This window comes from Tauraco erythrolophus, chromosome 8, assembly GCF_009769465.1.
Source record: "Tauraco erythrolophus isolate bTauEry1 chromosome 8, bTauEry1.pri, whole genome shotgun sequence".
NCBI classification, from domain to species: Eukaryota; Metazoa; Chordata; class Aves; order Musophagiformes; family Musophagidae; genus Tauraco; species Tauraco erythrolophus.
The window spans coordinates 22,475,839-22,502,150 of NC_141472.1; the positions used below are offsets into that span (position 1 = coordinate 22,475,839).

Consider the following 26,312-nt stretch of genomic DNA (forward strand, 5'->3'; position numbering starts at 1 on the left):
TTCCTTAGATCTAATCGAGATCTCCCCTCTTTCAGTTTAAAGCCATTGCCCCTTGTCCTATCACTACACGCCCTTGTAAAAAGTCACTCTCCAGCTTTCTTGCAGGCCCCCTTTAGGTACTAGAAGGCTGCTATAAGGTCTCCCCTGAGCCTTCTCTTCTCCAGGCTGAACAGCCCCAACTCTCTCAGCCTGTCTTCACAGGAGCAGTGCTCTGGCCTGAGTATCTTTGTTGCCCTCCTCTGGACCCACTCCAACAGCTCCAGGTCCTTCTTATGTTGAGGACCCCAGAGCTGAACGCAGTATTCCAGGTGGGGTCTCACAAGAGCAGAGTAGAGGGGCAGAATCATACAATGAAGAAAGCCACTGAAGATTGTGGCTTATTGTCAAAGGAAAAAAGATCCCACGATCATTAAAAGTTACTGTTATTACATGGTATAGTAAAAAGGTAAACATAGCAACACTTACCAGATTCTTCCACATGCTGCTAGTGGTTAGGTGTTTTTACAGGCAGGAGTTTAGCTGTCAATGGATCAGGAGAATTGGATGTCCACATGGGTCTCCAAATATCAAGAAGAATTCAAACTTCATGGCAAGGGATCATCAGTCAAGGAGTCCTCATGTCTCCTCATGCATTAGCCAAATCTGAGACCAAGATGAATCTATGCTGGTATCCCAGATTAAAATGCTGTCTCGACATGGACAGAGTATTGCTGAAGTGCCATATCTTATCCTTTTCTTCCTTGAAAGCTATCTTCATATCCTTTGCTTTGATACAGCAAAGCTTCAAGGAGGCGCAAATACAGGCCTGTCCCATTATAAACAGACGTTTTTGAAGAAATCTGTATGCTTGGACTTGAGGATTTCTTGATCTTTGCCTCTCAGCAGGGATTGAGAAAGCCCAAAATATTTGCATGGCTCAAAGGTATGACATGATCGGAGCAAAATGTTAAGCCTGATTGCTATGTACACTAGGTCTTGGAACATGTAGAGCAAACAACCAAACCTGGCTGCACACCAAGATTTAAAACAGGAAGATGACATCCAGTCTCCATGACTCCAGGCCAGGAGACACTTGGTATGGACAACTGCAAAACTCTGTAAGGAAGCAGCTGGAAGGCTGCCAAATTCACCTAGGGCATAGCTGCAGCAAGAACACTGACACTGTAATGGCCTGTATGGAGAAACCATAGCCTACTACAACAGTTGCAAAAGGAATGAAGTCGCCACAATTATTTAGCAGCCATACCACACTACAGAATCAATTTGGTGCTGATCCACATCTTTTAACTGATAAAAATCCAACTACAAAGTAGAGTAAGCCAGAACAAAATCCAACACATGCAAACAAGCACTAACAGCCAAAAAGGTAAAAAACCATGAGAATAAAATTAATACTGCTGCTCCAGAATTATGCATTTTGTTTTGTCCACATCTCTCCAAATAAAATACACTTTAGAAGTTCTAAAAAAATACACAGAACCAAGTAAACAATCTGCATTATTTTGCTATTATTATTCAAATATAAACATGTGGTCTCATGCAAAGCATAATACACATTAAGTATGTGAATGAGAAAAGACATTAAAGTTTCAATTAAGTAAGGCAAGTACCTTATAATCTTGATCTGGCAGCATGTTGAGTAAGAAAGTCACCATCTTCTGTGGAAACTCATATTTTATCGTCCAAAATAATAATTCTTCTAGAAAACATTTATGCTTCAAAACATCCATGATAGATTGATCTGCATAAAAGGTTGGAGGAGGGGATGTGTAATGTAATTATTAAAACTAAAACCAATGATAGTGCAGTTGCACTGTCTTACATAAAATTCAATAAAAAAATTCAAGAACATCTTAGGGCACTCTGTAAATATTTTTTTTTTTCCAAAACACTAGGAAAATGAACATGGCCAGCACCGCACAGCGTCAGAGTCTGTAACAATAAAAAGGACCTCCCAGAGAAGTCAATGAAAGTTTTTCCACCACATAGAGTCCGGACTTCATGGATTGCACTGAATCGTATCGCCTTACTGTAACAGCTCCACGGACTGCAATGAATCACAGCAATTTGCACAATATTCACACAGCCACTAAATCAAGAGAAACTGTTAATGTAGACTGCTACTTCAATGAACTTAGAAGAGCAAAACAACAAAACAGAATTTAAGTGATGAGTTCTATCACCTAAGAACACTTATGCTCTGTTGACAAAGCTCTAAACAAAGGCAATAATGTATCAGTTATTCTTATTTTTAAAGCAATATATATACTGGTTGATCAATCACAAAGTTTTTGGTTGGTTGGTTGGGTTTTTTTTAATATAAGAACTACCATAATCCGAAAATCAGGCATTAGCTCTGATGGTACCACAAGAGACAGTCTCATCTTCCTCAATTCAACTCCTGGCCATTCACTCTGCCCCCACACTCACGCTGACAGTACATCCCTGTGGGGTACCTACACAGGAATCAAGTCACCTGTCCATTCTGTCAGCTGCATTTTCTACTAGATCGGTTTCATGATTGTGAAGCTGCACAAACTGACCTCTGCTAGAACCAACTGTTCATGAGGCTATGGCTTGACAGAGCATAGAGCACATTAACCGCATTTAAAAGAATTACTAAAATATAAAGATTCTTTATCATCATTCTTCAAAAGGTTGATTATTTATGATTTAAAACTACAACAAGCATTGATCACTCGAGTAACACATAAGGACTAAAGAAAATAATAATGCTCCTTTATACCTAGAAATCAACTAGACCTGAGGATATACACACACTTTCCCCTCCCAACCTTGTATTCCAATGGGACTGTATGAAGTGCTCCCATCAGTGCAGATTAAAACACACTTAAGCCAAACATCTTCTGGCCTTGAAGACTCGCCTCTTTACTGAAGTATGACAGCTTCAGGGACTGCACTGGGTAGCTTTGTGCCCATCCTAAGCTGGAGAGTCATTTGTGCTTTTCCTAAGCAGGAATTACCTTCATTTTCCACCATTACCAAAGGTCAGAGCTCCCCAGCCAAGTGACCTAATCAGCCCAAAACATCTCAGGAATTTCACAAGATCATGAGAAATAAGTAATTTAAATTTTAGAGATCGCCTCAAGACGTTAGCAAGCCACACAAAGACAAGAATATGTTTTATTCAATACATTCTACAAGCATTGAAATAAAAAAAATACCTTCACAGAGTCATGAAAAATATTTTAATATTAAATATTTTGTAAAGCATTACACATCACCTACTGCAGCAAACATATGATGATCATTTACGTTCTCTTCCTCGTCTCTTGTTAAGAAATTGCGTACGTGACTTTATTGCCCATGAAAGCTTGGTAGCCATGCAGACTGAAGTCCTCTGTCCACAGAACAGACAGCACAGGTTTGGGTACATGCCAAATGGCCCTGCGTGAGAACACTGGGCACGAAGACAAGTGACACAACACTTTATCTGCCACTGCAGTGCAGCTTTTTCTAACACGGATCACAGACGAACAGCGTGTATCAAATTCTTTGTGCAGCAGCTTCAGGCAGGGATGAAAGAATATATATCCACTTATATCTGCTACAGAATTTAAGTAGGCAGAATGCTCTTACCCAACTTGAAAAATTTGTCAGGAACACTGAGGCTAATGTTCCCACTCTTGTGAGAAGCACCACATGATTTTAAATTTCTTTCCACAACAACAAAAAAATTATAGTGCCTGTGGGTTTAAAATTGTCTTAAACATCAAGTATTTCAGATGGATGCAAGATGCAGGTTTTAAAATGCAGAGTAAAAATAAAAATTCTCTCAATACTCAGTCCCATACCTGTATCAGTGAACCTCAGCATAAAACCTCTATTGTCTATAAAGAAACCTTTTATTCTTTCCTAGTCCCACAAAAGACTTCATAAACTGTCATAAACATCTCTCTGGAATATGAGTCTTGGCATTCCAAGATATCTCCACTACATAAATAACCCTCTATGAAGACAGTATCACTAGAGACCTAGGATGGAACAGGGAGTCTGCTTATACAGAAAAGGTAAATCTGTTTTTATTCAATACTCAGTTTTCTAAAATTTTCTTTTCATACTCTTATTTTATACCCTATTGGACATAAAATATGAATACTGAAAACTTCAGAAAACTATTCAATATTAAATAAAAACAGATACTCACCCTTCCCCCATTGGCAGACTCCCTCCTCTGGGACTGATATTAGGAGCTATCAACATCATGAGCACAGTCCATGTTGGGATGCCTCAGAGGGGGAAGACTACAATCCTGGGGGGAAATGAAATGTTGAATTAAAGTATCCCTTTTCCTGATATGCCACTGCTGATACAGGTTTTCAGATCCAGCAGCTTCTCAACATGAGCTACCTCCCTGTCTGTTTCCCATAATCAGTTAAGCATTTTTTTTTGCAGTACCTGACTCCAACTTATCTTTTAGACAAGCTAATAGCCTCTAAAATTCAAGTAAGAGAGCTTTTCTTAGATGTAAGTTTCCTGCATTTCTCCAAAACTATCACCTCTTCCACATTATTCTCTGCCACAATCTTTCACACATCATTTCTAAGATCACCTCTCAACATCACCACTGCCAAAACATTTAGTTGTCTGCTTTTCCAGCTTCCCAATCTTTTCCCTTCAATCTGAAACCACTAGAAACAATCGATCTTACTTTCCCATACTCCTCACAACACCTTCATACCTTTTTACTGACTTTGTGAACCCTTGCACTTCAAATTCCAGTTCCAAACCTTCACTCCTAAGCCTTTCCAGAGATTTTATTCCAAGTTTCACCACAATTTTTCACTCAAATGTTCTTTTCTCAGAGCTTGCAATTTCTTTGTGCTTCCTATGTCAGTCTCCTCTACTCATATTTAAAAAAAAAAACACAACACAAAAAAAGGTGTTCTTTATTTAATAATAAGAGCTAATATTATTATTTCAACACTTTTTAGCACAAAAACACATCAAGGACACACACAGGATAGGGCTACCTTGTCTCTAGCCTATGGTCATTCTCGAATTAAAACTTGCACTGATCTCAATGTGAGCACTGCTCAAGTTGGACTAGAAATTGCACAGAGGACTAATTTCAACGTAGGAAAATAATGGAGTGCAAAGGAGACTTAATTAGTGTCTCTTTTCTTAAACATTACTAGAACAGTATAGAAAGATGTACCAGAACCAGAGAGAACCATTCTTGCCTGGCTGACAACACAATCATACTGTACAGTGGCATAATGAAAAAAACTTGTTAAGAACGAATACCTCAAAAACTTGTTTGCCAAGCTGTATTGCAACCTTGCCAACCACACAGTGGAAATGGAATGAATTTTTAGAGGTCAACTTACGACATTTGAAGGTGCCAAAACGACTGGTCAGAGTCCCAGACAGCAGTACTCACTCAAGGGAAATCAAGGTTGCCAATTACCACAGTTTCACTTAGTTTGGTTTGTTGTTTTTTTCTTTTCAAATTTGCTGTGTCATATGCAGCACTACAGTGCTTGGGAAGTGAATGAATATTCCTAGACAATTTTTAAGATAGACATAAAGGAAATATGACAAACTGAGATCAGTACTTTATAAATACCTTTGGTGGTGCTGCTTAGTTTCACCCTCTTGCGCTTGCCCACACCTTGGCTACCATCCTGGTCCTCCTGGGGTAGGGGAAGAGTTTAAAAAATTGATCATTGTATATTTAGAATTTTATTGTCAAAAGTTGGTACACTCTCAAAATTCTGGTTTAACTAACAAGCTAAAACAGAAAAGTTCTGAATATACTCTCTTACCAGAAAATACTTCTGCTGTTTACAGGAACCATGGACTCCATGCAACTCATTAGAAAAAAAAAACTATTTTTTTAAATTGCCTTTTTTCCCCTACAGGCAACATTATCATCTGCAAGTTCAGACGTCTTCAACTACTTGAATTAATTTTGTAAGGTTACCTGCTTTGATTTCTGAAACTGATTGCTACATAAACGTTTAACATTACAAAGTTTCTAACTGTTGCACAGCCGAGGTTTCACCATATTCATCTGTAGAGTTTGGGGCTTCTTGCTTCCTAAAAAAATATCAGCCAACATATCAGCCACTAAATTTGGCATCTCAGACAATTAAATAGACATTTTCTAATCAATATAAAGTTTTGATCCCAGAATAAAGTATTTTTGACACCTTTAAGAGGCCAATTCTAATTGCTGAATTCTAATTGCTTGTTCCCTTCAGAATAATGCAAACACTTTATGCAGGCACTTGTCATTTGAAGCTTTCAAGGCACTCTGCAAACGAACCAGCAAAGGTTCCAAATGCAATGCAAGTTAAAAATATCATCACCACCACTTCACAAAATCTAACACTGGATGTTAAAAAAGAACGTGACATTACAGGACTACATTATGGGATGCATGGATCTCTACTAATGACGGTAGTCCTAATGAAACAGTGGAAATAAAGATTCCTACTGGATCTAATAAAAAAAGAGATAATTAACACATATCTACTGTTAAAAATAAGTCATCAATATCTTTCTCCTTTAAACAAATGCTGTATTTTACTTCCAAACGTCACTGGAATGATAAAGAACCTGATACTCAAGAAGTGACTATCCTTCCTGGGGAGAAAGATTATTCATACTTTACACATAAGGACTGACCAAAAGTATCATGTTAATGAAAGGTCTGAATTTTCCTACCCTTTCATCACCTTCATGTGAAAATTCATTTTAAGATGGACACACATTTGAACTGTTAGATGTTCTGTGGTCTTTGTGAAGACATGCTACTTTTGTACTTCAATCGGGACCCAGTCAGTTCTCAGGATGCTGCCACTGCCCACTCCCCTTCAGAGGTGCCAAGTACCCTAAAGCAAAAATCAGACCGGCTGAGGTAGTATAGTCAACTGTGGGAGTCTGCAATTTAAGTCTCCTGCCCTGAAGAAAAGGAATCTAAATTCCTATAGCTAGAAAGCTGATAGCTGGAGGTCTCAACACCTCTCCAGCAGCCTCAGTTAATCCAGAGAGTTGCTAGAGGGGCATTAACCAGAAAATAAAGCATTTGGGTATACAAATTGTGATTAATGTGTCGGATTCTAGCCTCCAACACTGCTCTGGTAAACAAAATGCATTTCCACTTCTACAGTATGAGAAAAATTTAAACATAATAGTCTTCATTGCAACTTTTGAAGTGATTTCACTAAAAAGAAGAAAAATTGAGTGACTTCTGAGAAGCACTGTCTTGAGAACTCTTCCCCCCCCCCCCCCCAATAATGTTAGACAGTTGGTTTCCTTTGCTTCAGTAAGGTAGGATTAAATATATAATATATTATATAATAATATATTATAATATTATAATATATATAATAATATAATATATTATATAATAATATATTATATTAATATATAATAAATATATAATATATTATAAAGCATGAGCTTTAATAAGGCCAAGTGCAGAGTCCTTCACTTGGGGTATAAAAACCCCAAGCATCGCTACAGGCTCGGGGAAGAGTGGCTGGAGAGCTGCCTGGCGGAGAAGGACCTGGGGGTCTTTGTTGACTACCGGCTTGATATAAGCCAGCAGTGTGCCCAGGTGGCCAAAAAGGCCAATGGGATATCGGCGTGTATCAAGAATAGTGTGACCAGCAGGAGCAGGGAAGTGATCCTGCCCCTGTACTCAGCACTGGTGAGGCCGCACCTGGAATATTGTGTCCAGTTTTGGGCCCCTCGCTTTAAGAGATATTGAGCTCCTGGAGCGAGTCCAAAGAAGGGCGACTAAACTGGTCAAGGGGCTGGAAAATAAAACTTATGGGGAGCGGCTGAGGGAGTTGGGGCTGTTTAGCCTGGAGAAGAGGAGGCTGAGGGGAGACCTGATTACGGCCTATAAATACTTGAGAAAAGATGGTGGGGAGGTGGGGGAAGGGCTCTTTACATTAGTGATGGGTGATAGGACAAGAGGAAATGGGCATAAGCTTAGTCAGGGGAGATTCAGGTTGGATGTTAGGAAGCATTTCTTCTCTGAAAGGGTTGTCAGCCACTGGAATAGGCTGCCCAGGGAGGTGGTTGAGTCCCCATCCCTGGATGTGTTTAAGAATAGGGTGGATGATCTACTTGAGGATATGGTTTAATGGGGATTAGGGATGGTTGGACTCGATGATCTCTAAGGTCTTTTCCAACCTAGAAATCTATGAAATCTTAGTGTCAAGTGCAGGAGTTTTAACAGCCTTGAGCTACTGGGTGCTAGGTCACATGGTGTCTGCCAAGATCAAGAATAAAGAGTAAGGGAATGAGCAAGCAAATGTAGAATACCTTATTTTTACTCATTGGTTAATGCTGTGTAAATATACCCAGATAACAGCAAAGATCTATGTAGATTTACTTTACATAACAGAATATTTAGCAATATGCCTAAGGTGTGCCACATCTCTTGTAAATTCAGATAATAAACTTTATGTAATATTAGATACTATACATAGATTTTTGTACAATGACATTAAACAGTCACTGGAGTCAATAACTCTAACTGAGTAATAAGGCATTCAGTGCTCAATAAAGTACTAGGGCAGCCAAATAGAGATATCCAGTACAAAAGGTTTATTCAGCAGTGTGGCAAATGCGTTCATGGAACAGCTTTTATTTGATTCCTTGGAACATAAAAACTTCTTAAATTGGAAGACAGGTTTAGAGATAGTCTTTTTTTCTCCTTTTCAACAACAGCAAACATGAGGAAGAAAAGCTAATAAAGGAAACTAATGATGAGTACTCTCCAAAATACCACAGAGTGGACACAAACCATTTGAGAAGCAAACCACAAGTGAGCCTATGCTGTTTTGGGGCGGGGGGAGGACAAAACAAAACAACCCACAGCACCTATCTCAAGATACATCCATCCTTCAGATTCCTTTTTAGCTTAGAGCCATCTACTATTGTAGAAGTGAAACTAAATATTGAACTATGCAAAACTTTTCAAGCTATTTAGTTCCCTGCAGCAACACTGCTCTGATTTGTAGCCTACGTAAATCTGTGTAATCTAGCCTTGCGTCTGTGAAACAATGCTACCTTTAAGACTTGGTAAGAAAGAACATGAACCTGTCTACATTCATCGTAAACACTAGAGGAAGAAAATCCAGTTGAAAGAGTACTCTTGCCACATTTCTTAATTAGAAAATAGTTTTACTCTGCTGTAAAAGTATAATAAGGCTTAAAAAAAGCTGTAAATGCCCTTTGAAACTTTCAGAGAAGGGCAAGGGAGAAGAAGGGAAGTCATAAAACAAGTTAACTTTTTCCTCATTTCTCTAGTAACATCATTTTTCTAATAAGCATTTCAGTCTTCTACATGCACAGTTCTATTTTGGCTTTCAGATAAAAAGACTGGACTTTCTTTTCAGCAATTCATATTTGCCAAGCAGACCATGATTAAAAAAAAGATTATAAACTAACACAATAGCTTTCTTTGGAGATGCCACTAACTGAGGTTGTTTTGGTTTAAAAAAGAAAAAATATCAAGAAACATTTGACATTTTTAATTGCATCCCACGCTGTATCAATGTGAAGGATATGAAAGGAAGATTCGGAAGTGAAAATATATACCAAAAAAACTAATTTTGAGTGCTTATTGTTTTATCTGCATGTTACTTCCTCATTCTTTTTTTAAAAATTTTCTAAATACAGATTTCAAAACAGGGTCTTGTGCTTTTTTTTTTTATGATGCATGTTAATAATGTAATTAACATGTTAAAACTTATTCCAAGTATGTGAGTATATGCAGAATTTCAATTTAGAAAAATCACATCTGTGGTATCATAATAAAATACTTATGTTCATATTTATATCCTGGAGATCAGAAAGAAAAATCTCTCTAGAAAACAGGTATCTTTAACTAGCAAGCTATAATGCAGCTGCGGCAATTCCTCCCTTTTTTATTCATAAAATATCTTTTCCTTGAAAAAATTATCTTTTCCTGATAAAAATTCCTTCTCCCTAAAATACATGTCTGTATCTACCTCCCTCTTGAACTTATTTTCCAGAAGAAAAGTCAGCATGCTAAGCCATTTCAAGTTTATTTAAAAATACTACCTGAGGTTATTAACTTTTACTGCCTTCTTTCATGGGCCTTAAAAGCGATACTGTCAGCAGTCCTTCGTGGGTTTGGTTTCCTTTTTGTCTGTTTGTTTGTTTGTCAAGCGATGGTGAAAAAACAAGCAGCAATACTTTGAAAAATGCCAAATTATAAATAGCACTGCTGAAAGCATAACAGATGCTGTTGTGCTCATGAGAGGCAAACATGTCATACAACTGTTTTAGACATACTCAAACAATTGTTTTTATTTCAACACTTGTTCACATCGAATTCAATGTAAGCAAAAATCCTATAAAAACCTATACTTCAAATACTTTAAAGTTTGTTATACTACCTTACCAGAATGGCTGCTAAGGCTTACTAGTTGAAATGAGGTTTTAAATGGTAGGGAAAAAAAAAAAAAGAGGATAAATGGATAAAGTAACTCTACCAGAATATAACTTCGTTCATTAAATTCCACTTATTCATTACAGTTCAATCTAAAAGGAGATTCCCTCCTTTTCACTCCCACTCAATGTGTTTGCTAAGTAAGGTCAAGTCGACACATGGGAGTTTATCTACAGAGAAATTCTCCCTGCTGCTATCACCAGTTCAGCTGGATTCTCAAGTGTCAAAAACTGCTAACACCATTCACAGCACCACATGCTTGAAGTTTGCTTTAATTAAGCCCAATTTACTTGATAGTGACTTTTGAACTACCTACACAAGTTTCTTCTAAATTACATACATAAATTAAACTGAAATAGTATAAGCAAAACCAAGGACTTTTTCAAGAGATCCTTAGTAAATCAAAGGCATGAGATCTATTTCTATATATCTCCACTATTTCTAATTATTAAAAGGAGATAATATGTGGTAGACAGAAGAATTAAGGCTTGTGGGATTTGGCTGCAAGCATTCTCTCCATTGAATATTCCATTGCAGTTGATTATAGTCTTTAAAAACAGTCTCACCTCATCTGAAGAATCCCCTTGTCCTGATGTTGCTGTAGCACCTGCTAAACCTTTTGAAATAAAAAAAATTCAGAGATTCCTTTCACAAGTCTTATATTGAAAAGAGAGTATTTTATGATATTTAATGAGCCAGTATGGAATGAAACACTACACTAACTTTCTTTAAAAGATACACAGCAGTGGACTGAGAAGTTGGAGTAAGATTTCCAAGCAATACAAAACTAGGGATTTGCAAGTATGTTCCATTGCAGAACTTCAATGTATTGAGTTAATGGAGACATGTTCTTTCAGAAATTGCAAAAAACCCTGACAATGTATAGTGATAAAAAAAAAAAAAAAAATCCACAGCACTTTTGTAAGAATAAGTGGCTTAACTTAGTTGCAGTGACAAAATTCCACTACGAGCAATTTCATCTTGCCTACTCAAATTCCACTAATACTATGACTGGGAAGTGAAGCACAGTATGTTAGCAACAAAAAGTTAATATGTTTAGCTTTGACAGAATTAAAATGAGTCCTATAATTTAGTGGTGCACTAAACAGGTGACTCCTTAAGTTCCATTAAGATTTTTTTTTAATTAATAAACTAAAAGAACAGCTTATATAAAACTAGCAATAATCAAGTCTTAAAATATTTTTCTACACAAACCTTGAACTGCTAATGTGCTAGTTCCAGCTCCTTGTTCCTGCATACCACATGCAATTTTATCCTCAGGAAACGCCAGTCCAGAGCCTTTCAAAGCGATGAGGTACTTTTCATGACTTTTCTGTGCACCTGCATTCTCTCCAACACCTTGAATACGTATGTAAAACAGCATTAAAGTACAAAAACAACTACTTGGTTCATACAGTTCATACTCTACACAAGAAATCTGAAAAATGGTCCACAATGTTTTAATAAGCTGTGCAACTATGAGATGTAGAAGCTAAAAAGTTTTTCCAACTGATGAACTGAAATCCAAAAGACCGGAAATTTCTCAGGTTTTGCCCTCCAACACAGTGTTTTCTTCTGATTAATGTACTTCATTTCTATTTTACCAGCACTGTCATCATTAACACTACAGCAAAAAAAAAAAAACCACATTTGTTTTGATATTTCAAAACAGTTAGGTTTGGACAGAAAGGACAGGGACCTACAATTTACAATGGGAAAAAATAAACCAACAAAAAAACCAGCAATGATAACACACCATATATAAATTCTAATATTTGGATTTTTTTCTTTCTAAGTTCAGGTTTTGAACTGCAAAAACTGCAATTAACAGCAATTATCATGAAGATATCATCATTTCAACTCTTGGATGAAGCAAAGTCACACTGCATGCTCAGGATATAAAATGTTCCACAAAGAAACGGACTAAAGAAACCTCAACACATTTGTCATATAAAGAAAAAATAAACTTTAGAGGAGCAAATTATGTCAAGTGTTTAAGGAAAAGCAAACATGAAAAAGATGACAGTATCTTCTTCGCTGTCCACTTTTTGCATTCAAAGTCAGAAGGGCAGGTTTTGCTCCAAAATCCCTCTCTTTGCTTTGCCTGCCCAAAAACCGTACCTGCTCAGACACACACATTCGCCATTGCCAGAGTACAGATAGGAATGCCTTACTTCCCATTACCTCTCCACTTTTCTACCTCAGGAAATCCATCACGTATAGGAAAAGAGAAGTCATTAAATTTCTCCCATTAAAATAGTATTAAACAGGAGAGAAAAAGAGGAAGGAAATAAAGACAACTGTCCCTCAGGCATCTTTCCTAAGTGTTTCTCCTTTCAAATAAAGATTTGGAGATTGCCTGCTTTTCAACTAGCTGCTGCCCAAGCCAGTTATGGCAACTTAAATCTACAGTAATTACAACTTGTGTCATATCTATGCAAAGAAACTATGCAAAGGACTCAAAAAACCCCACTTTCTAATCAGAAAATAAAATGGAGTTAATTTATACCAGGTGCTTTGAAGTTAATAATGACTGCTCAACATTTCAGATTCATTGTGATTTGGTAGAGGACAGTATAAACAATTGGAGGTGGGGCAGATTTTTCTTAAGAAAAAAAAAAAGAAAAAAGGCTTTGCACAGAATTGCAGGACAGACAATGGCCTTTTGCCATTCAGGTCTCCTCCAGTAACCTTTGTGAGAGCAGATCCCAAAATAAGTTAGACATACTCCCCTTTGAACAAGCTTGATAGGCCTTATTTGGGACTACCAAGCTGCCGTGTTCACTTCCTTTAAAGAGAATGGATTAATTAAAACTTTAAAGAGAATGGATTTATAAAAACTCTTCTGAAACTATGTATCTTTACACAGTTATCTGGGACACAGAAGATCACAGGTTTGCTCTTACACACCTTAATAACAAATGTTTCTAGTCACTCCTGAAGCCCACCTCCCTTCTACCAACAACAACAGAAATATCCTTAAAAACACACATTTTTTTAGGTTTTGAGAAGTGAAATAAAAACATGCAGAAACTGAAGTGATAAACAAAACTTATGCCCTTAAATTCATCACAATTTGAAAATTTAACTATTAGAAATAACACATACATACCAGAGCTAAGATCTTTGTAGAACTGTTGGCTAGTCAAAACCTGGGTAAGAACTGATCGCATTGCTCCTCCCATTTTGGTCAAGTCTTCTAAAAAGGAAACATGAGGCTCCAAAACCTGGAGGATTTTATGAAGGTCTTTCTCGGATGGCAGATCAAGAGCTGAAAAGCACATAACAAGAACTTTTGGTGTAAATGTAATGTAATTCGTCCAAGACCTGCACAAGGCAGAACCGCTCTGACTACCACGAAAGACATTAATTTATATATTCATAATGCTCTAAAATTCTCATATACAAGTTTAAAATTAATCCTGATTTCATTTTCTGGAAGAGCTCAACACAATACTAGGCAGCTCTTCAGCAGAGAACAAACTTAAATCACCTAGCCAGACAGGAACTTGGTTAGGCAAAGATGCACAAAATTCAATGACACAAACTATAAATAGCATTCATGTGTTCATGCACTCTGTCTTCACAGACTGCAAAGCAAGAGATAGCACCATGGTAAAATATGCTAGAAATATGCAAATTTAGAACATACCAGGCTCATTATACCCCTCTCTTAAGTGCTGAATAAGACTAAAGATGAACTGTGGAAGAACTAATTCTGACATCATCAACAAGCCTTTCGGGACACATGGAACATTTGAATTTGACTTAATCCGGTGTCTTTTACAAAACCTACAAAACAGATGAGAAAAACGTTAGCCAAGCACAGCTCAGCAGAGTTAACAGATACTAAGAAAACCACTAATTTTTCCATTTTTCAGAGACTATACACTTTTACATTAAAGGTGGTGTGGAAACGGCATTCTGAAATTCCAACTGTTATGTTCAAAACCGTGTTGCTTCTGAGGCCAGCAAACTATAAAGTTGCCAATTTTTTCTCCCGTTCTCAAAGATCAAATATCTAACATCCCAGTTTCTTCCCATACATGTTAGAAGCATTTTCCATTCAACAATCAGAACAACACTGAATTTTTCTTTATCAAGACATACCTCCCGATTTCTAAACAGCCTAATTGAAAATATCTAACTAAAACAGTTCCTCTCCTTTCCATGAAATAGTCAGAGGCTGGCCTGATTATTCCAGTTCTCGATCAGCTAATGACTTTTTTTAACAACTTTTTGTCAAAAAAAATATTTTTTTTTGTCAAAGATGTTTTAATGAAAAAACTTTCAAAAGCATGAAAGCTTGCAGGATCAGTATTTATTTCAAATGTATAGCAATTAAAATTTATTTATCAACAGATGATAGAAACGACCTGTAAAAACCGTGCAAATTGTTTCATTTAAAAAGAAAAGAACACATTTCTTCTTTGGAAAATTCCTGTATGGTAGTAGTTGAGGCTTGGCTAATGCACAATGACATGAGGTTGAGCCAAACCCCATTAGAGCACACAGAATGATTTCCCACTGACTTAACATGAGCCTGACTCAAGAGCCACCGAATACTTTTCTGCTCCCAATCTATTTTTAGAAAGGACATTTACCAACATCAAAGAGTTATTTATCCATGTTAAAAAAGAAGCTAAAAAGGAATAAAGTCTAAAAACACATCACAGAAGACCAAACTTTACTGGAAAGATTCACCAGATTTTACCAGCAATTTTTCAACATAAAGATTCAGAAATGGATTCAGTTTTGTTTAAATATGAAAATTGTTTTCTGAATTTATTCATGTCTTTACTATATTTGCTATGCCATATTTTCCAGAAGAAGCCTGCTACTTTCTATAACATAAGCCTTTCTTCTTTGAGGACCATTAAAGTATCACCTTCAAGAGAAAAAGCAAATAAAAGAAAGCCACAAAGCTAGTATCTAAATGGATACTTTTGTCATTCACTTTTGTCTCATCCACATACAGAAACCTGAACTGCCACAAATCAAAAGTCTGGCTTGATCTGTGCTGCAATATGGTACCTCATTTATTATCTTAAAGGTATTTGGTTTCTCTTTCACCACTATCTTTATAAGAAGAGAGCACAAGCAAACAGAGACTTAAGAGACACACAAGGAAAGAATTACTATGCAGTGTGTTTTAAAATAGTTTACTGGTCCCCTCCATGTATTTTGCATTCAGTCAAAAGACGTGTTCACTGGTTATGATCGCAGGCTAAGGGAGCCGTGGTCTCACACACGAAGTAATTTTGAATCCCAGCTTCTGCTAAGTACAAGGTTTCCTTCCGCAGAAAATAAAAAGCTCTGCTCCCCAAGAAGCCTATGCCAGCATATCACTTGTGAATCAGCCTAAGGATTAATTATCCCAATTTAACATATCCTGTAGCTGAAGGTTATGAATCATGTCTTCTCTTGAGATTCCCAAGAAAGTACTCTTGATTAATGAAGTGTGCTAATATTACTATATTAATACAGGTTCTGGAAAAGCCAAATTCAATTCACTGTAAGGAAACGTCCTTTCACTGCCACACGCTCAAATTACAGCAGTTCCAAACAGGGAACGATTTCTAGATACCAGGCCCTAAACCTTAAAGTATGAACGCCAGTATCATTGCACAAGATGAGCCATAATCTAGATCTATGGTTCAAAGGCAACAGTATTAAAGCCTTGCCCAAAATCATCATACTGTTGTAGTTGTTCTTAACTAACAACTAGAAACGGGTACATAAGGATCCCAGAATACGTCCTTACTGACATGACTTGCTACTGGACAAGCTATTTGCTACACTGAATTTCAAGTGCAAGAATTAATCTAAGCCACAATGATCCAGAAAGCCAATGCTCAGGCTGAAGAAATCTTACTGAGCACAAGCTTACAATATTCACCCATGAGACACTGTTTTATGCTGAATTACAGAAAAACAATCCTGGCACCATATGGTATTTCCACAATCCTGAAATACCTACACACTATGTTCTGCTCAAAGCTCTACTGCCTTTACAGAGAGCTATACAATTCTTCTACAAATATTGACCAAAATACCAGACAATGACTTGGAAGTTCTTCAAAGTCAAAATAACAGCTGTTTTAAATAAAGAAGAGCCAGAACTCCAAGCTGTGCCAAGGAAGAAACACGTTGAAACTTCCCACAGAGACAGAATGGGACACCTGTGACAAACTTCTCCAATGGGTTACACAGTTGCTGGACAGACAGCAGACAAAGCTATTCCATAATCAGTTCCTTATTCTTCTAAAAGAGCTTCCTCACCATAGCATCAGTTAAAGAATTGTCTGTCTACATAAATGTACATTTCAAAACGCTCCAAAGACTATCAAAATAGGGATTTAATGGGCAACAAAAAGAAGCATCTTCCAAATCTCCCCCGGTAATACTGAGCCTCAGAAATCCACCACTTGGAGCAGACGGAAGTCTCTAATGGGAGTAATGAAAGGTGGATATAAACTAGATATGAAATACATTTTCTAAAGCAGCTAAAAACCAAAAATAACTACGGAGAGAAAGACAGACTAGATAACTGACTGCTCACCTTGATCTAAGCTTTGTTACATTACTTCAATATCGCAAAGTACTTTTTTCCAACAAGCCTGTAGCTCCTATTTAATCTTTAGTACTTAATATTTCTTGTGCTATACAGTCTTTCTTGTAAATATTTTTATTATGACACTACAATAGCTTTAAGAATAGGAATATTTCTGTGAGAGTGCCCATTTATTAGCCAAAGATAGTCAAGCCCTATCTCACTGAAGGTCTAACATAGAAGTACTAAGATAAAACATACAGGTCTAAGTGGAGACAAAATCATCATCTTATTTCCTTATTCTTTTCCTCATTCAAAAGTATATTCTGGGTTTTGATTTCTATGTGGTTTCCTACCTTTGAAATTGCTTTCTCACAACAAGACAAGGTTAATTTCAGCAAAAGGAGAGAATAATACAGTAATTTGCAATCAAATAAAAACAGAGCTTGCCCACATGACTTTAAATATAATTCCTGAAATTTCCTAATGCTGCATTAATACCTTATTTTTAAGATGTAGAAGAACACTGTTGACATCTACATGAGTAAGGAATATCAGGTGTTATTAACATAAGCAACATTAACATCTTCCAACCAACCTTCACTTCAGACTTTCCAGATTCATTCTGCTCTCATCTACTACTTCCATCTTTAATAAATTCTACTATGAATTTCCAAAATGTATTTTAGAAGTGACTTCAGGTAAAATAACTCCTTTCCTTTAAGCTACAGTTTCACAACTGCCTAAGTTCAACTAGGTCAGTCCTGTCACAGTTCTGTCTTCAGTCCTCTTATTTGCTCCAGCACTGGCACTTGACTGATCCTCTGTTAAACCAGCTCAGAGCTGAGCCGACAAAAGTTAGTTACAGGAAAAAAAAAATAAAAATTTAATTGAGCCAGCTTAAATCCACCAACACTCACAAACTTGCCTCCTTGGAGATCACACTGAAATCCCCACATCATCCTGTCATCATCCCTTTCCTTGTTCACCCGACACTGAGCAAAACACAGAGAAAAAAAAAACAAAACAAAAAAACACAAACAAAAAATGTAGGAGGATGCTGTCCAACCAGGAGATCAGGTAGATATTCAAAGGAGAATTTTTACACTTCCCCAGTTATTACAGCAGCTGATAAATGCCTTCAGTACCAGCCAGACCACACCTTTACAGGTTCTGAACATTCGCTCAGCCCTCCTTCCATTACATCCCACAGTGTCTCAAATTTCAGTTGCATTCCAGAAACTTGACATAAGTTCATGCATACACAGAGGGACTATTTTTACCCTCACTTCTCTCTCACTATTTTGTCCCGTCTCCCCATGTTTAAAAATCATTTGTTTTAAACTAGATCACAAAGCCATCAAGCGAATGCATCCCATTTTCCTAAGTCTTACAGTACTGCAGTGCTGTGAGTACCTGACTTTGACAGAAGCTTTTAGGGACAAGAATCTGGGACTCAAGCGACAGGAATCAAATGAAAACTACTGGATATCAACTCCTAAGCAAAGAAAGTAAACCTCTACTTGATTTTTCAACTCAGTAAGTCATATCTAAACTGAGCTTTTATCTAAGGCATTGCACACATTTCATAGTGTATACCACATGAGCCATGTCAGGTAATGTTCCGTAAGTATTCAAACAAAATGAGTAGAGTTTTGTAAATAAGAGTTCAAGATACACTTTAAAAAGAGTATGCATTTTGTCCCCACTAGAAAACTAACATGCAAATACTATTCTCACATACACTGAACCTACAAAAGAGATGCAAGATGCAAAACCTTCCTTGAGTGCTACAACTGTCTCTCAGAGTTCTTGTGAACTGATTTTTAATTTTTTAGGTACTGGTAAAGAGTGTTTAAGTGTTTTTTCCTGCTTTTGCTGTTCACATATTAAAACAAATCTTAATTCAGAACAAAATATAACTCGCATAATCAGGATTAGAAAACAGGGCTTTGCTATATCATATCCTTGCTTTATGTAAATCCACTGTCCCTAACCAACAACACAATGGTAACTTTGAAGAAATGCAGATAAATAAGCTAACTGTTCCTCTGAAAATTAAGTTTTGCATGTTTCCCCCTCACACCCTAGTAATTAAGTTTCAATAGTTAAATTCCTTTTACCTGCCAAACAGGCTTCCAAAAGTGAATCAACGTGGTACTGACTTCAAGGCCTGAGGAACGACAGCTCTTCTGCTCTTCACAAAAGCTGCAAGCTACAGAGGCGTTCAGAGAGAAAACTGAACACTTGCATTTCTGCTATTAGGGACTCCAGTAAGAAGCAAAGCCAACTGGAAAGATGTCAGTCTAACCCTTCTAACCAGGAAAGCTCCAAAGTAGAGTCAATAGCAGAGGACATGGCAAAAGAATTAATGGCTTCTCAAGAAAAATAAAACAAAACAAAAACAAAAACATCTTTAAAAGGACATCTTTCCAGGCTCTATGCCTTCATGACAAAGCTGTTTGGCCAGGTTAAGAGGCTAGAAATCACACATTAGACCACTAGAAATTATTCCAATTGTTGCAGAACAGCAGGAAGGGAGGCAGTGAGTCACCAGAAGCTCCCTTGGTGCTCAGAGCTACACTGAGCACCCTCCAGCAAAGCAAGCTCTCCAGTTCAAAGAAAAAGCAGACAAAGCAGCTCTGCAGAAGAGCATTTCTGTTATTCTCTGTTAGTACTCAGACGTAAACGTCTCACATAGTAGATAAACCTACAATGACTTTCATTAGTATACAAGTACCCACTATCAATCAGAAAGCAGATTTGGCAGTTTCAACGTAAGACCTTAGAATATCAGTGAGAATGAGAAGGAACAGGACTTCTGAGTAGAGCTGAAGCTGAGCCTATGTTTGAAACGACCCACAGTTGTTTTATCTGAGCATTTTGATATACAATACAGTAATTCAAAAGAGTAACAGAATCTTCTGCTGCAAAAATAGTCTTTATAAAAAGGGTGGATGCTCCGGATATAATTATTGCACTGTAATTGTATCTAAGTATAGCTTACATCTACCTAGTTTGAGCGAAAAGCCTCAATTTACACACAATGTAAAATACACTTGTACAATAACAGACGCACAGCTCGCTAACTTACAAATACAATACCCGTTCTCTTTGGTGCAGCTTTTTCAAACATCACTGTGATTGCAAAGTGAAGCCCTGACAAGTTAAAAGGTCTCAGTTACACTATTAACAGAAATGTTGATTATTAAAATTATCTTTATCCATGCATTTGTATGTATGCATACAGTCTGTAACCATTTTGTTTAACAGGAACTGCAACCTTTTCAGTTGAGAAAAGGAACAGTACTTCTTAAATAAGCAGTTAAATTAGTATTTCACTGTACTGAGGAAGGAATTGACGAGACTACTCTTCAAATCCAACTCCAAAAAGCAATCTTCATGAAGGTTAATATTAAAAAAGCGCAAAAGAAAAATATTTACATTCAAAATTCTTTTGCAGCAGAGTCCAAAGGTATCATCCATTTATTTTTTTTTCAAATATGGACGTGATGATAGAGAAATTAAGATACAATGCATATTCTAGTTGTGGATGCTTACCTTCATAATATTTGGCATCCGATTTTTCATAGTTCTTAGCCTTACATAGCATTCACAAAGCAGAATTCCCAGCTGACTTCAAAAGCAGGTCTGAGGGACAAGCAGACCAGCAAATAGAATATCTGGTCCTGAGTCCTCATCAGAGGACTCTTCCTCTCACTCTTCCCAAACCATTAGTTCACATACAGTCTCCCTGCTTGGTTTGCTTTCAGAGTTCCATCAATTATCTGCTTTAACGCACATGGACAGTACATCTTCTATTTAAAGAACAAAAATCAAGTTTCCAAAATAGAGTTAACAATAATATTTTTTCTGGCTAAGAAAACTTTCCCAGGAAAATTTAAACAGGTCAAACATACCGCATGTAATATTTTGGCCCAGATACTTCATCTGACAAAGTTCTAGGCAACGGCACAGCGCTACATAAATGTAAAAACAACCTTAATTTCTTCAGAATTTTAGTAAGATGTGTGGATTTTAATAAAAGTTGTCAACTTAAGCTGAAGATACCATTTTTGTCAGGCCTCCAACAGACAAGGTGATGTAATTTGCAGTTTTCTCGGAAAGGTAAGTGTCCACGTGTCTCACGACAGAGCTATGATCATTGCAGGCACTGTGCAGAAAAGGAAAGATGCATTCTGATGAAGGCAATCGAGTTCACTACATAGTCCTTGTTATTCTAATGCCTGAATGGCCATCTCTTACTTCAGTGTAAAGAAAATTCATCATATTATTTTCAAAGCTTACCACCAGAACTCTCCATACAGGAGGGCACCTAGGATACTAGTATTTAAAAATCACCTGCCTATTGTCAGATACCATTCCACAATATTTTTTAAGTACAAAAATCCTGATATTCTGCAAGTCATAAGAAAGAATAGCTCGAATTCTCAATCAACATATATTAATTGTCATTAAGAAAGATCTAAGAGACAAAAGTTATTTAGGAATGTGTTCCACAAACATTCAAAATCATGTTTACTCCGTGGCCAACAGATCCATTGATAGTTCTGTGCAGATCAGATATGTACCAAACAAGTAACATTCCACTCTGACATAGCAAACTTAGAATCCCGGACAGTTGATAGTTTCACAAAAGGAATAAAAGGAACTTTAGAAGTTGGTAGGATCAAAGCTAAGGAACTGAAAATCAACATCGGTTAGACCAAATCTAAACAAGTCTGTTTCCACAGACCTCCAAAACACCAGTTCTTCTTAAATTGAATATATGCCAAGGTATAACACAAAGTGATAGACAAGTCACACAACAAATAAGCCAATTTCAGACAAGGCAAGATATACGGCAGTCATATCTTGTGAGCTCAATCTTCGGAGTACTGCTCTGTTCTTCAAACCAGACTGGCCCTATCAGCAAAAGCTTTGAGATGGAACCACCATCTATTTTAAGTTTGTTCAGTGACTAAACACAGCCAGAGTTCAGGCTTCTAAATGTTTAAAGTTATGTATCATATCGATACATTTGAGTATCTTATTGACACCTTTGAAACAACTGCATGTTACTCCTGAGGCATGTACAAGTCCATGGCATCTAGTCAGGCCACAGCTCTAAAAGCAGCAATGCAAAGTTATCACTTGGCTGTCAACCATTTGGAAAAAATTGCAGCAAATAATTTAGAGGCTGATGTAGTCCTAATTAGAGACATTGTTAAGAGAAATCAAGATAGGCAGGTTTGTGAGCTGACTATATGTCACAATGGACTTCACCACCACATCAACCTGAAATATTTTTTGCTTTCCAAGGATAAGACCTAAGATGAAGCTCTGCAAAAGCTACTGAATGTTACTGTGGAATTCTAAGCAGCAATACAAAAATACTGAGCTTTACATCTCGGGGAGGTGGGAAGGAGGGCAGAGGGAATCAATTACTTATTGCACCATAACTGTGGTTCTTTGAAATGCTGTGGTCAGCATGAGTCCCAGTAAGAATTCCTGTACCTTGTATGTGGAAGATCAGATAGTGGAGTTTTTGTTCTGAAGAGTCGCCTCCACCAGAAGTACATGACCATGGGTTTATTTGGACTCTCATGCCAAGCTAGCAGGCAGCACAGCTCAGACTTCTCCTCAGTTCCTTCAGCCAGAAGCCCTTGGTAGCCCAAAGGACTTCAAAAGTAGAGAAGCTGCATGGAGTCGGTAAGAGATCCTACAGAACGCCATTTGTACCAGCCCAACAATGCCGAGCACAAGGACAGTTTTACATAGTTTCATAATGCTCAGAGGCTAAACTCCTTGACAACATGTAGGGCCTCAGCCTGTTGATAAAGCATCTGTTTCAGCAACTTCTTGAAGAAAGGTCCAAAAGGGCACCCTTCCCTCCTTGAGGCTGCGTTACCAAACCTAGCCTGGGTCCCAGAGAACTGAAGCTTTCTTGTCTGCTGTTACAGAATACACTTGATAGTCACACTGGAAGGGACAACCTCAAAGCAGCAAGCAACATGCTATATGTATACTAAACAGGTGATTTACTGCTGCAAGACACTCCATAAAATAATCACATAATCTACTTAATGCCAGTAAAATAATTATTACCTGTATGTCCCAGAACCTAGCCACAAGCAGATCTGACTTTTCTGATCTTAAGCGGATCACAGCTGCTACAACCCAAGATGATACGAGAGGTCTCGCCTGATGAACATGCACAGAATGCATCCAAAAGTAGCTATTAATAATAGCTTTCTCAACAGCAACCTTGCTTTTTTATTGTCACTCTATTTGTTAAAATTTTTTCAAGTCTGGAATAGGAAAAAGGTCCTTCACTCTTACTTAGCAACAGAAAGTACAAGAAACAGAACATATTCTTCCATAGCTCCCAAACAGCGCAGCAAGGCCGTTTCTATTGAAACGAGTTCCTGCAAGGAAGTGTCTCTGAAAAGGGATAAAATAAGGAATCGAGTCAGAAGGAGGGAAAGAAGGATATCGGGACAGAGTAGCAAAGGTCACCAATATCAGGTATCTACTGTCCAAAATTTCAATTTGACTAAAACTATTCAATAATACTTACTGGGTGCAAACACTTTAATGCACCAAAAAAACCCAGGCAATTCTAAATAAATTAAAGTAGAGGAAAATTAGCAGGCAAGAAACTAAGAATATACTTCTCATACTTGTTGGCAGCACGAGGAGGCAAAGAGAATTGCTTCCAGCCTCTTCATAAGGGATCATGGTAGATCTCATCGATACATCAGTCCTCAAGAGAGACATAATGGGGGGGGGGGGGGGGGGGGGGGGAGGGGGAAGGAGAGAGAGAAGTCTGATAGGATCTCCATGAAACCTACAGTGATGTACACTCTAAGACACAGAGCTAAATGGAAAGGTGAGGATAGATCGTTGGAGACAGGACTGCAGAAAGCTTATAGGCAGGTACCTGAAGGTGCTTTTGAACATATGGCATATAACATTAATCTGTAACAATTACCTTTCTTGTAACTTTAGAGTTTTTTACTTCACACACACCTACTGATAAAGAAATGGCCCACTGTCGCAAGTGGAAATTAATAGTTTCTTAGACCCTTTGATACAAGTCATAAGAGAAGGCAATGCTCTACGCCAGTGGAGCCACTGGTTGCCATAACTACCATGAAATCATCAAATACACAGCAAACATCAATGCAAACGCCTGTTTAATGAAATTCTTAACCTGGCTTTTTGCCTTTCAGGATATGCAACCCTTGATGGAGATATTTTTCTCCTTGTACTGTAATGCAGCACTAAAACATCTGCTTCCCACATGATTAATTTAACAAATAAGTCAACACACAGTGAGGCATACTCAGAAACAGGACACGGGGGAACGAAACAGCCAAAGTGTAGAGGCTCTCTAGTATATCAGGTTATTGTCTACAGACTTAAAGGGGAATCGGAACAAGACGGTACTCATCAGTAACAGATTACTGACTAATTATACTCTGATTATAACCACATGGCATATTGATTTCTTCAAGCTTATTTTCTAAACTATCAAGTTTCACTATAACACAAGATCATCTACCAACCAAAAAATACTCCAGTCTGAACCTCCTCCTGTCCAACTGCATGGGTTTTTTTATCCTCCAACAGATGAGCTTGCCCGTTGAACTACCAAGCATATGTCTACTACAAATGCTTTAGAATTGCAGATTTTGCCTCCTTCAAAACATTATTAATTATCTCTGATGGAGCTGCAAAATTTCATTTGCCTATGGCTACATACCATATGGCAGAGGACTACAAACTATTTTCACCTACTGACATATCACTGGATCTTAAAAATCTACCAAACCTTGCCACAGGTAGAGTTTTTAATACTTTGACAAGCAGCCACATTTACAAACTCAGACATTTGCTAAAAGTCTAAGATGCATTCTAGTAGCTCAGACCAACTGCAATTAATCATCAAAACCACTGAAATTTGCATGGGGATTAAAAGGTTCAGAAGTGTGACAAATTGATTTTTCTAAAATAAGAATTACACAAGGTACCTAAAGTAAATCAGCATCCATCTATTATGCTATATTCCAGCTTCCTTAAATAAAGGCATCAGAAATAAAAAATTAAACTCAGTTATCTCTAAAAAGTAAATTATAGATTTAATTAGTAATAAAAGATTAACACACACATCCTTATATCCCAGACCAAACCATCCTTAGATTTACATTAGCCACCCTAAAGAAAATGAAAAGATATTCCAGACAGTAAGCTGGAGAGACTTCCTTTACAGCAGATCAGTTAACTAAGACCTCATCAGTCATATTTTTTAAGACGCATCAAATCAAAAAACTCAGACCATGAAGACCAGATAACAAAATCCAACAAACTACTGTTATTTTAATATTCATATACAGTATCTACACAAATATGTATCTGAGCAGGCAGATGGTAGATAAAGTTCGTAAGTAGGCTCCACATTTGATTCCCAGCTATTAATAGAAGCCTAGGCTGTGGTGGCCAAGGTTATATCAGGCTAGACACACTCCAGTTTCCTGAATCTATCATGAAGGCCTCCTAACTTCAACATGTAAAGCATTACCTTTGTAATTGTGCAATTGATTTGCATACACAAAGTTAAATCAGTTTATCTAAACACGCTGCATTGAAGCAATTCAAGCCAACTGCAAAACGGTGTTAAGCAAAAAGCTTAACTTTCTCTTGTGCAGTAAACAAAGTTTCTAGTTCACTTAATTGCACTGGCTTAACATCAATTCTTTAGATAAGCAGAAGCCACCTTAGGTCAAGTGCAGGCACCCCATATACTGTCACGTATTGTCCTCCTTTATGTCCAGGAGGACTGGAAAATCTACTTCTCAATTCAAGAGTGCTGTTTCTGAGTGGATACTATGGAATTCTTTATCTAGAACAATCAAACCTCCTGAAGAGACCTACCTCACACCTGAGACAATTTACTCTTGAATTCTACTATTAAAAGTAGTAAGTGAGGTACATATAACAGAAACGAGAATATTTTTACTCCCTCGGGTTTTGTATCTGTTTACACTACAAATGTAACTGCGTTTTTTGTTTCTTCTTTATTAAACTGGCTTTCTACAAGAAGAAAAAATGTTTAAAATACGAAAAAACAATTGCAAAAGCTATAAACTCTGGGATGAGAGCAGTATCAGAAGTACTATTAATATTTACCTAAAGTAGATCAATTTGTCTGTGCTCTATCAAAATCCTACCACTAAGAGGACTCCTAAATCTATCCCACACTGAGCACTGGGAGAAGTGACATTAAATTTCATT

At 37.3% G+C, this 26,312-nt stretch overlaps 1 protein-coding gene across 2 annotated transcripts in view; it reads right to left on the minus strand.

Moving 5' to 3' along the window:
- The window catches only part of UBR3 (ubiquitin protein ligase E3 component n-recognin 3), a 123,060-nt gene that overhangs the window by 94,764 nt on the left and 1,984 nt on the right, over nt 1-26,312 (minus strand). For both annotated transcript variants that reach the window (XM_086615503.1, XM_086615502.1), the window contains exons 2-7: nt 14,115-14,254; nt 13,575-13,733; nt 11,678-11,821; nt 11,029-11,078; nt 5,591-5,657; nt 1,611-1,741 (exon numbers count right to left, since the gene is read on the minus strand). In XM_086615503.1, the coding sequence (XP_086471629.1) occupies nt 1,611-1,741; nt 5,591-5,657; nt 11,029-11,078; nt 11,678-11,821; nt 13,575-13,733; nt 14,115-14,254 (691 nt within the window). The remainder of the gene's footprint in view (nt 1-1,610; nt 1,742-5,590; nt 5,658-11,028; nt 11,079-11,677; nt 11,822-13,574; nt 13,734-14,114; nt 14,255-26,312) is intronic.